This window comes from Aethina tumida, chromosome 1 (genome assembly GCF_024364675.1).
Source record: "Aethina tumida isolate Nest 87 chromosome 1, icAetTumi1.1, whole genome shotgun sequence".
Classification (NCBI taxonomy): domain Eukaryota; kingdom Metazoa; phylum Arthropoda; class Insecta; order Coleoptera; family Nitidulidae; genus Aethina; species Aethina tumida.
Genome location: NC_065435.1, coordinates 61,260,631 through 61,274,977, shown reverse-complemented (window position 1 = coordinate 61,274,977; position 14,347 = coordinate 61,260,631). Strand labels below are relative to the sequence as shown.

At 29.0% G+C, this 14,347-nt stretch overlaps 1 protein-coding gene across 6 annotated transcripts in view; it reads left to right on the top strand.

Annotated features, from left to right (window-relative positions):
- The window catches only part of LOC109597936 (ELKS/Rab6-interacting/CAST family member 1-like), a 45,666-nt gene that overhangs the window by 6,224 nt on the left and 25,095 nt on the right, over positions 1 to 14,347 (top strand). For 5 of the 6 annotated variants that reach the window (XM_049963834.1, XM_020013730.2, XM_049963842.1 and 2 more), the window contains exon 2: positions 357 to 759. In XM_049963834.1, coding sequence (XP_049819791.1) covers positions 357 to 759 — 403 coding nt within the window. Of the gene's footprint in view, positions 1 to 356; positions 760 to 5,702; positions 5,769 to 14,347 lie in introns of those variants that run through there. The other variant, XM_020013722.2, reaches the window with a different exon arrangement.

Below are 14,347 nucleotides of genomic sequence, written 5' to 3'. Positions count from 1 at the left end.
ATGTCTAATAAGATATATAAAAGTAAAATAAATTTAAAATACCGTCTTGAAAATACTAGAGTCGCAAATATTCCAAATAAAACATATTGAATATATTTTTAAATATGTTTAGATTAAGAATTTCAAATTATCAACTTCAAAAGACGCGCAATGTAAATATAAAACTTAAATAGGGTTCCAATAAAGAAAATATTTATTGCTTTTGTGTATACGTACTCTTCTAGTTTGAATTTATCGTAAATGATATTTTTAAAAATTAATAGCATTTATATCGTAATTGTGATTGTAATTTCACTTCGTAATTCTCTCTCTCTCTGACGTCCTTCTATTCATTAGCATGTATCAAATTGTTTTAGACCAACAAACCCGATGTCGGTCCGCTATCAATCATTGGACCGCGGTCCGACCGTAGACCACGAACGAGAGTTCCTGCCGATCAGGGACCGCAGGGACCGGTCCCTGGACCGTGGTCTCTACTTCGACGACGAGCCGTATGCTTCGCGGTCCGCTCGGCAATCGCCCACCGCCCACCAGCCCTTCCTGGGCGAGCTGCAACACCAGAACTCCGACCTGCAGCGCGAGCTGGGCACCCTGAAGAAGGAACTGGAACTGACCAATCAGAAATTGGGATCGTCGATGCACTCGATCAAGACGTTCTGGAGTCCTGAGCTGAAGAAGGAGCGGGCGCTCAGGAAGGAGGAGTCGGCTAAATACAGTTTGATCAACGATCAGCTCAAGTTGCTCAGTAGTGAAAACCAGGTTAGTTTATTTTATTGCTTGTTAAACAAACGTTGTCCGTTATTGGGGTAGCTTTTGTGCGACGGAAAAATGTGATTTTTATTGCGGACATTCTCATTTCGCTCGATCAGCGTCCGTCAATATTTACTGCTCGTTCTTTATGAGCACAACAATTTGTCCCGGACAAATATGTTTTGGTACGTATTTCCACAATTGCTGACTGGGCTAGGAAAGCGTTTTTCAGCAGACGAACTTGAAAAACAATTCGTGAAGGTTATTTTGCCAACGGTGCGCTACAGGTAACGCTTTCCAACACATAAATCTATTGGACTGACTCCAACTTTATACACAAGTATAAATCAGATCCGTGTAATTAACGACGCTAGAAACTTAATTTAAAAGCGGAGATGTTCGGTCTTGAAATGATGGAGTGTGTAATAAAGTTCCGTTTTGATTTTACTACCGACGCGTTCATTCAACGGAGGAGCCTTCGAAGAATTCATAAACCTAGGTAACAGGTTAAATTCATTGTTTAAAATTTTCAAAGACCATGTACTGCATTCGGAACAGCGTGTTCTTTTTTTATTTGAAAAGGGATGAACCACATTGTAACTCATCTGTTCAATTCTCAGGCATTTTCAGTTACAAAAGATTTTTTTGATGCCTGTTCACACAAAGCAACTTCAAAGCTATGTACAAGTTTGCATGATCGTCAAATAAAATTATACCGTAATTAAACGAAACGACGAACTGTTGTGACATTGTTTGTTTTGCCTGTTTTTTTATACTTCGTTTTACATGCGTCTGCACTGGTATCATTATCACGTATTCTGGAGACGTCTGTGCTATTTTAGTATCTATTTTTCTGTAATCGTTTGTATACACTGACTATTTTAAAATCCTCTGAATCACAGATGAGTTATTATTGGACCCATGAATCATACGTGCAATGGTTAAATGTGCACGTTTATGGGAAACTCGTTAAACGTTGAAGAGGGAAAATTTTCATTTCCATCATGACATCAAACACTTAAAATAAGTAATTTCAGAAACATTGAAGAGGCCTAAATTAATGTTGCCCATTCCTTTATGTGAATCTTTGACTTGTTCTAGTTCACGATTATTTTTACTTCAAATAAGACTTGGAAATCAATATCCTTTCGTTCAAAGGGAGGGTCCTCCATTATTCTTTAACGCTGTTAGACACCATGTTCTGGGTTAAATTCAATTTTCAATCCTGTTTTGTTGTACATATAAATCCGTTCGATATTGATCATTTTAAAATAGACGGCGAGGTGAACCCGTTAATAAATAAATAGTTTTTAGTAATTGGCAATTACTATTTCTGACGCTTCGCAGTCTGTGATGATTGTTTCTTTCGTTTTATATGCTATAAATAAATAATCATATAAAATTCAACGTGGAAGAGATTTTATCGTTATAATGAATTTATAATATATACAATTGACTTTTGTACAAAGACCATCGATTCCAGTTTCAGAATATCCAATTGTAAAGACGAATTGATGGTAATATTTTCGTTAAAGGATTTCATCACCACGGGATCTCAGCACCATTGTTTGTCTTTCTCTTCCGTTTTGGGTACGCTGCAGTCCCTGATTAAATGAACTCCACCGCGTTTAAGGAGGGCTACGAATTGGCCCTAAATCAAACAGACAAACAAACCGTTTCATGAATTCATTAAGCCCACAGCAGGCAACAGGTATGTTAGCGAATTGTTACGATGCAAAAACGGTCCGCCCTTTTGGTGCCAATGATTGTCGAAAGGAGGTCTAGGCTTAAAATGAAAAGAGCATTGTTTTTTCTATAAAAATTTACTTAAGGACATTAAAGTAAAGTTGATCAGTAGTCAAACAAAGTGAATTAACTTGGGGGCATTTTAATTAATCATTGGGGTTACTTTTATGTGGCGATTAAATAAACCATTCATTTAGAATGCAGTTTTCCTTTTTTTGCCAGACTTCGTAATAGGATGAAACAGTATTTGAAAGTGATTGAATGGTGTCCACAATGAAGTCGGGCTCGAGGCCGAGCCGGTTTCTGCAATTTGTTTTATATTAGACGCCTGTCTGGCATCGGAAGGCCGTAATGGGGATAGCGATCGTCCCGGTTTCAAAGTTAAACTGAGCAGAAAAACAGAATTCTGGCTGGATAAAAGCGCCTCGCCGATGTGTCGATACTAGACGGCCTAGTTGGGTTGAATTAATCACATGCTGTATATGGAGGATGGTACACAAAAATGGCAGGATGTGCATGTTTTTTAAACAGAAAATCATAAGTGTGTATTAAATTTGCTACTAGATGGATTAACAAACATTTTTGAATATTTTTTGTTTTATGGATTTAACTGATGAATTAACAGACCTTTCATTGAATATTTTGATGTGTTTTGTTTCATGAATTTAAGTGGATATTTGAAAAGTTTAATATGTTTTTTTTTTGAGAAATTATTTCATACCAATTATGTATTACGTATCTTTTGTGTTAATGAATCACATACAGTAATGGTCAATATTATAGCAACTATTTAAAATGTTAAATATTTTAGTCATAACTTTTTTATTTAATTTGAATTATTAAAATAATATTAATTTACTATTGTTGTTATATACACTATTATAAAACTACTATATTATTATTACACAAAAAGCAGGATGTGCATTTTTTTAAACAGAAAGTCATGAGTGTGTATTAAATTTGCTACTAGATGGATTAACAAACATTTTTGAATATTTTTTGTTTTATGGATTTAACTGATGAATTAACAGATCTTTCATTGGATAGTTTGATGTGTTTTGTTTCATGAATTTAAGTGGATATTTGAATAGCGTTTTTTTGGAGAAATTATTTCATACCAATTGTGTATTACGTACCTTTTGTGTTAATGAATCACATACAGTAATGGTCAATATTATAGCAACTATTTAAAATGTTAAATATTTTGGTCATAACTTTTTTATTTAATTTGTATTATTAAAATAATATTAATTTATTATTGTTGTTATATACACTATTATAAAACTACTATATTATTATTCTATACAAAATTACATATTTTTCTAAATTAATCTTGACATAAATATAGCAACTTTAATTTTGAAAGGGATTTTTAGTGAATCTGTGTAACTTAATTTAGAATTAAGACTTTATATAATACTCTTTTTGTTTAATAATTTTGAAAGGAAGTCTTCTTGTTTCCTTCGATCTAGGTAATGCTGAAATATAATTTTTCAGTTTCACATGGACTTATTATTAAATAATTATAATAAGCAATATACCAAATAATTAATAAAGTAAAAAGTTACTATAATTTTTTCCCATTAAAAATAACAAGTACGTAATATTTTGAAAAATAAAATTATATTAACCAGTAGCATTGTAAACACAATAATAATAAAAAAATAATTAACATTATATAGTGTCCAATTCATGTAGTACAGCTCATATGTTTAATATATTTTAATGGAGCATAGTACACAAATATGAGAGAATTCTCTTTTTTTAATAGAAAATAGACCTTTTTCGGAATATTTTTTTGTATTATAGATTTAATGAATATGTTATAAAACTATAAAATTATGAATTAAACGTTTTAGTTGCACCAAAAATGTAACAAGAACCAATAAACAAAATTTTAATTTATTTTTGGGTTTTATCTATTTTATTAAAGGGCAATATTTCATCTTTACAATATATATATATATATATATATATATATATATATATATATGTATATATATATATATATATATATATATATATATCTATGTTATAATTAATTACATAAAATGGAAACACTTTCTAAACATAAGATTAATCCATTATTTCATTTAAACAGCAGTCACAGAGAATAACACATTTTAATCGGAAAAGTTTGCTCTTTATAAAATCTCATTGAATCATTTATAATTATAAAATATGTTTATGCATGAAACATTGCGTGCTTTTGTTCCGCTGATTTCCCTGCGCTGATATTTTTTATACAACCCTTAATATAGACGGGAGTTTAAAATAAACTTCCAGAATGTCGTGCGTATGTTGTGCTAATAGAAAAATAACTAGTTGGTAATTATTTTCCAAAAAACCGACAAAGAAAACGGCAGTTAAATCCGTCGTCTTGGTTTAAAATTTCAAGACTAAACAATAACAAACGTACAACAATAGAAACTTTAGACCCCGGTAATCTTCAACGGACACATAATCCCTTTGTTATTCTATGCCACTTGCATTAACATGTGGGTGATTAAATTAAGCGGAAGTTTCTCACTGACAGAGAAGTCCGTGCAATTACTGCCACCAGTCTAGTTTATCTAAACATTGCACGGCAAATAATCGAAGCAATGTTGTTCGAGATCAATCAAGAACACAAACATTCGAAGCCTAATGCGACCATAATTTTAATTAAACTTTAACCCGCACATCCGAAATACTAACACAGACGATCCGATGACCCGAATAACTGTGCCAACGCCGGCAGCCGCCTTAATTTAATTCGGGAACGTTGTTATATGCCTTATTATTTCTACCTTATCTAACTAACTTCTGTTCCGTTTCAAATAAACCTACGCGAAATGCAACAATTCGTCGAGTAATTGGTTTGGCAATCCGAAACTAGATTTGGTTACAATTAAAACAATTCGCTAATACGTTTCTGGAAGTTGACATGACGTGTAACTACAACTAAAATTTACGTTGTATATAAATTAGTAATCAAGGGAACAGCCAGCCAATCCAGGAACTTGACAGTGTGTGGCTTGTGTGATTTAACACTTGCCGGCCGTAAAAGGCTGAGTCTAAAGGCACAAGTGTCGGACTTGGAACATCTGGTCGAATGCAACAACGTACGTACTACAAAACCCACCACCCCCATTTGGGCGTCCCACAGGGTAAACCCAATTGTACATCTTCAGTTATTCGCAAACTTCGGCCTGAATCAGGTCCTTTTTTTTCTTCTTCTGTGTAATAGTGCACCGGTCCGATATTTCCTCCGCCCCGCAATGTCCATTGTTGTAAGTACACCTGAGAATTCCGTTGTTTCATAAAAATTTTTACGGACGCTAAAACGCTAAACTTTTTTTAATTCGAAGAGTCCGGGAGTTAATTTAATTCGTCCTTAGGTTCGTTAATATTGTGGAAAAGTTTCTATTGTAAACTTGAAGCATAAAATTTACATTTTTACGAGTTAGCTAGCCATTTATACCAACATGCAAATGTCTACAATGAAGTTGGTGAATTTTCACATTTTTTTCTTTGTAAGTCATAATATCGTGAAGTAGTTTATCACATGTAATCTTGCAGTTATATGAAGTGATTAACGCTGTAACATATTCTTAGACTGTCTGAAAGATATGAGATAAATCTCATTAAAAAAACTGTCTAAACATAGATCACGTATAAATGCTTGATTTGATTTGTAATAGGTTTTGATTACTGAGAATTGATCGTGAGTGTTCTGTTAGAGCTGCAGATTCCTTTGGGTGCGTTTATTAATAAACCATGACCAGATGACCTAATTACTTTTATCAAGGAGAAAACGGTTATTGCTGCAGCTTAAATTTGGATGGGTCTTTTAATATTTTTAATATCTCTTTGGAAAAATTTAAAATGAAATTTTCTGCATGCCTTCAACATTTTTATCGATGATTCATTTAAGTGAAAAATTAAAAAATCTTACTTAACAAAAACTAAAATATTTGTTGTTTAAAATCTAAATTTTTGTTTTTTTCTGTGTGAAGTAATCATTTTTTGATTGTATTCTAAAAAATGTTGAAATAATTGGTTGCTAAAATATTTGTACTTCTGTAATACGGCATTTAATTATTTATAATGTGGCCAATTTTTAGTTTTCTTAATTTCGAATAGTTTTATTTTAGTGTTAAAAATAGTCATGAGGATTAATAGTTTTCTTTTCTAAACATTTTTCCTTCAAATTTTCTATCACTGATTTATTTTACATAAAATTTTGAAAAATGAATATTATATTTTAAGACTTTAATTAATTAATTAATTTTGCTAAAGTATATAATAAAGAATTTAATAATTTTCAATATGGGTATTTTTTAGTTTTTTTTTTTTTTTAAATTGTTTTCTATATATTTCAAAATTCTGTATTTCTAAATTAATTTATATAAAAAATTAAAAAATGATAATTCAAAATCTGAAATATTATTTGCTTTATGTTTATTTTTATTTATATTATTTTCTGATCATGTTTTAAAAGATTCTACAATTTGTAATAAATAATCATTTTTGCTGAAATATTTGCACTTTTTTAGAACACCATTTTACTGTTTTTTAATGTTTTAGTTTTATTAACTTCAAATTGTAAGTAAAACTAATAAAATGTGTAACGTACAAACAAGGCCTCTAATAAATTCATGGAACATTTTTTGTGGGAAATTCTTACATTTGTTAACTTAGTTTTAGTAGTTTAGCTTTTAATAATAGTACTGAGGATTAATATAATTTTATAGAAAATCCTTTATTAAGTAAGACTTACAACTTATATAACTTATAAACAAGACCTGTAAAAAATTCATATAAAATTTTCTGGATGTAAGAATATCACGCGAAAACTACTTGACTGATTTTCATGAAACTTGACATAACGATAATTTGTATTCTAGGCTTAAGTATCGCAATACCTTTTATACCTGAAAATAAATAGATTTCTAGAAATAAATCAAAAACTAAAAATTCTCTTCGAACCAGTGCCAGTAGCGACATCTATTATTCAGTAGTCGTTTGAGAAATACACGATCGAAATCTCTGGCACAGCTAAGCACAGCACACATATTTTTTTTATTTATCAATTTTAATTATTTAAATATCATATATACATATAATTCACCTAAATTATTTATTAGATATGTTTATGGAGAGCAAAAAAGGTATTGATTTGAAATTTTTATAGCAATTATAAATTGACTTGAACTACTTTTCCAATATATTTAAAAAAAAATTTCATTTTCAATGGGAGATCCTGTATATTTTTAGATTTTTAAGTTTTCTAAATGCAAGTAAAATGCCTATGCTATATCCTATACCTAAACCCAATAGTTAGTTAGTTAGTTATAAGTTATTAATTTTTTTCCAAAAATTTTGAAGGATTATCGGTCTAACTTAAATGTTTGAAAAGCTATCAATTTTCATAGTGGAAATTTTTTTTCATACACGTTTACCTATAATCGTTCTACCAGCCCTCTAAATTTTATAGAGAGTGTTCGTTATATACGTTCAATTAAAAATCAATTTAGAGTAATAAAATTGAATCTTAAAAAACCTTTAGATTGCTATAAGCATTCAAATTTTTTTTTAATATTCAATTTAATTATTCTAAAATATTGAGTGTACCATTGAGAATAACCCAGTTATTGATGTTTTAAGATGAACAAAATTAAACGTAAATAACGAACACGGTGTATAAAATTTGGGAATACTAACATAATAATGGTTCCTTATAGGAACATCAATATCAAAATTGATGGCTTTACAAACATTGTAGCCATTTTATTAGCAATTAATAGAGAAATTTAAAAGTTAAAAAACATACAGAGTGTTCCGTTGAAAATAACAAAATTGATGTCACTTCCGATGCAACCTGTTCAAAATGAATTATGAAAGTAGTTTAAATCAACATATAACTGTTAAAAAAAAAAATGAAAAAAAAAAAAAAAATCAATAGTTTTTTCGATTCTCTATTAACTATAATGAATATATTGTGTATCAACTTGTATATAATATATATGCGTATTACATAAGTCACTTTCTGTTGGTAGAAACTACAACTTCAACATTCTCTTAAAAATAATTATTAATATAAATTAATTTATTAAACTAATTACTCTACCCACTTTAAAAGTGGCTCAAGTGAATAAACTTTAATGTGCAAATTTAATCAAAGAAAAGGAGATACATTACTGGTAAGTTGGAACGTAATAAATCTACTTTTTCCTTAAAAATTTTTTTCTTAAGAAATCTAAACTTTCATCAGAGTTTCTCAACGCTTTGTTTTACTGCGTTTTTTTACACAAAAGAAATAATTTCTTATCACGACTAACCTCTACTTCATTTGCATTTCCTTTAAAGCTTCCCACTGAAAAGGTAACTTTTCAATGTTTAAAAACCAGGTCAGAGCAATTAAAACCGCGTTAAGGAATTTTTGAATTGTCATAAAGCATCGATTTGCCACCGCATTTATATTTGGAGACTGTCAGATATCCTTGAGATGTGTCGGGAATTTGCAATTATGTCCCGGAGTCGTGTCCTATTAATAGAACCGTGTAAAATTGCGTTTCGTCGGATGTCTTTGCCGTTTTCTTTTCTTTTTTTTTTTTTTGTTGCGAACGACACCCGGGCCCTTCTCATTCACTTCGGCGACAAGCTGCCACTTGGGGATTGTCCGTCAATATTAGCGTTAGAAATTTTAAGTGCCTCCGTAAAAATAGCTGTCGCATAAAAGTTTTTCTCTCACTGGGTCAAAGAAAAAGCATTTTGTTTCCCGCCACCCGTTACGAATACTCGTGTTAAATAAAATGTTACTTTTAATTCTTGAAATTAGTTTTAACCACTAGAAATTTAGTGCCGAGAAAAGTTATAAATTGTGTTAAAATCCACTTGTTCGGTACTTAAAATTTAATCAAACGTGCATGAGTGTTGCCAAGAATTTTCTAATTAACTTTAAAAGTGGAACGACAATTTCTGAAAGGACGCTTTTACCGACTTTGCCAACGTGAAAACCTAAAACCCTTGTTTGCCAGATAAAAATTATGATCCGCGTAATACATAATTGTACTAATTGTAAACTTTTTGACCTCTTGGAGGCTGTCTCTAGTCTGCTTAAAAGTGTGTTTTATGTTTCCCAGTGGTCGGGTAATTAAACGCCGCTGTTTGTAATTGAAATAGCAGAGCTCGGCGCAAGTGAAACGCACAGAAATAGAACGGGTAAGATCACGGACATATTTTATGGCTTGCGAACAACACGAATCCGAGAATAATTCACGCGTACAATTTTATTTACTACTAGACGGTAGTTTATTATTAGACGGATAACTGTGGCATTTTTAAATGACGGACTGACTGATTGAGCGTGAACGCTGGAAGCTTCAAATTGCAGTCGGGGTTTACGTTGCACCGTATCTAACAATTACTTCAAATTATAAAGAATTATCTACTGTTTGCTGTAATTTTGTAAAGTACAATATTTTCTCGGATATTAAGATCGATTTTATAATACTTTTCATGTCTGCAATCGGTTAAATGCTATTTACATAAACGTCTATTTAAATGTATATTAAGTTACCTTAAATATTTTATTATTTTTATTGGCCTGTTTTATTTATTGTTACTTTTCTTGTAATAACTATATATCATTTTTGATTCATTACAATATTATTTTTAGAAAATTGTATATTAAGGATCCCAATTTAGAATCTATTTTATAGCAAAACTGAACATTATAATTAGTAAGAAGTTTCCACTCAATTAAATATAATTTCATTTGTTTTATTTCGTTAATTTCATTCAGTATTTAGTTTCTCTGTATTTCCCTGTATTTAGTTTAGTCTTTTTATTTTTAAATAAATTTTAACATCACTGCTTTGTATATTAACAATGTAATAATTCTTGTAATATTATCAACCTTTTTTAAGTTTATATAAAAATATGCTTAATATGATATATTATAATTATTTAAATATAATATTATATAATATCTGAATTAATTTAGGATAATATAGAATATTTTAATTTAATTTTTTTATGGTTTTCAGAAACACCAATAAGATATTAAACAGTACTTAATTATATAGGATAAAGTTCAATTTAAGTTTCTAATAGTTCAACAGATTCTGGTTAACATGCTTAATTTTTACATTAATATGAATAGTATTTATTAATCTAATAGGCATAGAAAAAAATATTACCAAAAAATATGACCCTGAAAAAAGTTTAAATATTTTGAAATTTCTAACATTACATGTTTAGAAAAATCAATTTATCAATTTGTCATATTTTTGGTTAGAATATTTTTACTGTATCTCTTAAAATACAATGGCGGTAACTCATTAAGCATTTACCACTGGAAATAATATTTTTAACCAATGAATGAATTTTTTTATATATGAGTATATAGTGGCATTTTAATATCTTTTTTCTTACTCGATATTGATAACATTTTTTTCTATACCTAATTACTTAGTAGTTTCTGAGATATGACCGATGGTAACAAAAATTTACTACTAAATATAAAATATATAAAATAACTGTAACATTGCATCGTATCCAATTTTTTAAAAATTAATGGATTAATGGATTATACTAATTTTCTAATATTCAATATTTATAGGATCTAATACAGATTCATATTAAATTAAATATTTTATATTCTTTTATTTACTTTTTTCATTTATCAATACATTGTTTTGTATACATTTTTATATAATTTTCGATTTTGTAATTATAACTTTCTAAACCTTCTAAATTACAAATAGTATTCTTAGAAGTTCCAGTCTTTTATTACGATCACCTTATTTTATAAGATATTAAGAACCCCAATTTGAGATCGTTTTTATAACAAGAACTGAATATCATTTTTAATTAGAAATTTCCACTCGGTTAAATACTACTTGATTCATTTGTTTCATTCCATTAATTTCATTCAGTATTTAGTTCATTTCTATTTCATTCATTTTTAGAGTTTCTAAATTTTAAATAAGTTTTAATCACTGCCTTGCATATTTCTGAAACCACATAAAAGCTTTTCAATAGTACCACCCATTTTTTATATATATGATCTGATATATATTAATTAACTTTAGTATAAAGTATAATTATGTGAAAAAATGTTTAATTTAGGTTTCTAATGTTTTAATAGATTTTGGTTAACATATTTACATAAATATGAATAGTATTTACTAATTGAATAGGCATAGGAAAAATATATATTATCAATAAAATCCTGAAAAAATTAGTTTGTAAGATGACCATTAAAGGACTCAACATCGTACACTCAGAAAAATCAATTTATCTTAAGAACATATGCCATGTTTTTGCTTGGAATATTTTTACCTTTTGTCTTAAAATATAGTGGTGGTAATGTGTTAAGGATTTGAAAATATAAAACATTAATTTAGCTGGAGAAACGTCAGTAAATTTAATATTAGAAGAACGAGTTTTCTTTGATCTATCCATCTTATTTTACAAAAAATTGTAACTGGTTTACGTTAGCCACTGGAAGTTATTTTGACCACTTCATTATTTACATGATTTCTGAAAATTTCAAATATTTTTATACGTGGGTGTATAAAGCATAAAAACCGAAAGAAGTTGGTGAATGTGGCATCTTCATATTTTATTTCTTACGCGCTATAGAGTCAGTATATGTTAGGTTCCCTGGAGTCCATCTCAGAAAGTTAAAAATATTTTTTTCAGGTCCATTTTTTTCTTTACCTAATTGCTTTGTAGTTTCAGAGATATGAACGATGAAAAGAAGTAGAAAATATTTTAAAGTTTGTAAGGTTTAACACCCCACACAGAAGGGTCAATTTATCTATTTTACCAATTGAAGGTTCATTTAAGAAGTTTTTATTGATAACATTTTTGTCTCTGCCTAATCGCTTAGTAATTTCTAAAATATGAACGTTGACTTCTATTATTTAACCGCACGCAAGTCGACAAGTTCTGTTAAATTACTGTTGGGGTTTACATTGTTCATATCCAATGATTATTTCAAAATATAAAGGATTAGTAAATTATAGTAATTTGTAAAATTCAATATTTTGTTGGATAGATTAAGATCGATTTTATAATACTTTTTATGTCTGTATTCGATTAAACGCTATTTACTTGTCTATTGTCTATTCAAATAAATATTAAATTACCTTAAATATTGTATATTTTGTACTTTTTTATTTCTTACTTTTTTTGTAAAAATATTTATCCTTTTTGATTCTGTATTTATCTTACGGTACACCTTAATACATGAACTTTTCTCCTGTCATGAAATTCTTCTTACAATATTATTTTTATAAAGTTCCAGTCTTATTAAAGCTATCCTATTTTATTGGATGTTAAGAATCCCAATTTACGATAGCCTTTATAACAAAAACTGATTATTATTTTTAACAAGAGATTTTCATTCAATTTTATACTGTTTGGTTTCATTTGTTTTATTCCATGAATTTCATTCAGTATTCAGTTCCATTGTACTTCATTCATTTTTAGAATTTCTGAATTTTGAATAAATTTTATCCGACACTTTTTTGCATATCTCTGAAAGTACTATCAACCAACAGCAATGTTGTGAGACAATGTTTATCTTTTTCAGAAGTTCGAATAAATTTTTCCTACACTAAATTTTCAGTAGTTCAGTAGCGTTTAGTTAACATGTTCACAAAGTTAGAACGAATAGAAAATTAATTTCTAATTAACCAATTAAATGTTCATACAAAGTATTTAATTATTTATTTGAAGATTGTTAAATGTTTCGTTATAATTTTCTTCAGTATCTTCAAAAATAAAGTGATGATAATGCGTTAAATTTTAAAAAAGATAAAAATGTATAAATAATATAACAAAATTTTTCTTCATTTTTTATTTTACAAAGATATCGTAACGGTATCTGTTATGGAAACTAATTTGACGACATTATTAAATTTACAAGACTTTTACACAAAATTTATACTTGGATATATAAAGAACAAAAAACTAGAGAAGTTGATGAATAACTTAAAATCTCTATTCTTACCGGAGCAATGGAAGCGTTGGTCCCCTAACGGCCATCTTAGAAACTAAAAATATTTCTTACTTTTTTTCAGGGATATCTTTATTTTATAAATACATTTTTTATATACTTATTTCTTTACTAATTTCTTAAATATGGCTGATCAATTTGGCCACCCAGTACATTTGGTAAACAACCTATTTACTCAAAAAGTAAATATTTATATAGGTGCATGTGCTTTGTATGTGCTAATCGTTAATTAAAATTGTCCTATGGTCGTCAACAAATTAACAGACGCCAAACTCTATTCAATTTGATACAAAAAAGAAAAAATAAATTACAACATCCCTCTTCAATGTAACTCGATAGTCAGCAGAAGCCTTTATTATTTTTCGCTCAGAAGCGCACCATCCATAACATCAGCAATTACTGTTGGTATTCCTGCTGACATGAATAAAGTTACGTAACATAAACAAACAGTATTCGACGTCAAAATGTACGTACACTCACGTATAAATACTTCACAAGAGACACTACACGATTCCAGAGCTACGATGGAGGGACTTTAAGTAAAAACATGTCAGCTATGAAGGTTCAGAGGTCATGGAGTGCAGCGCACAGTGCAATGAAACCATTTTGATGTTCAATTTTTTGCTTGCATGTTGATGAAACTCAGTAACTCAGTTTGAGATAATAAAACTCATCCAGGTAACAAAAGTTAATCCGTTGACCAAGAAGGTAAACCTGAAAATCGTTAATAATACATAAAGTAATAATGTAATATTTTAGCTAAATATTTCAAGGAAAACAAGCTTTTTTTGTCAAAATGAATTAAAAATCAAACATTTTAATTGTGTTTATTTATCA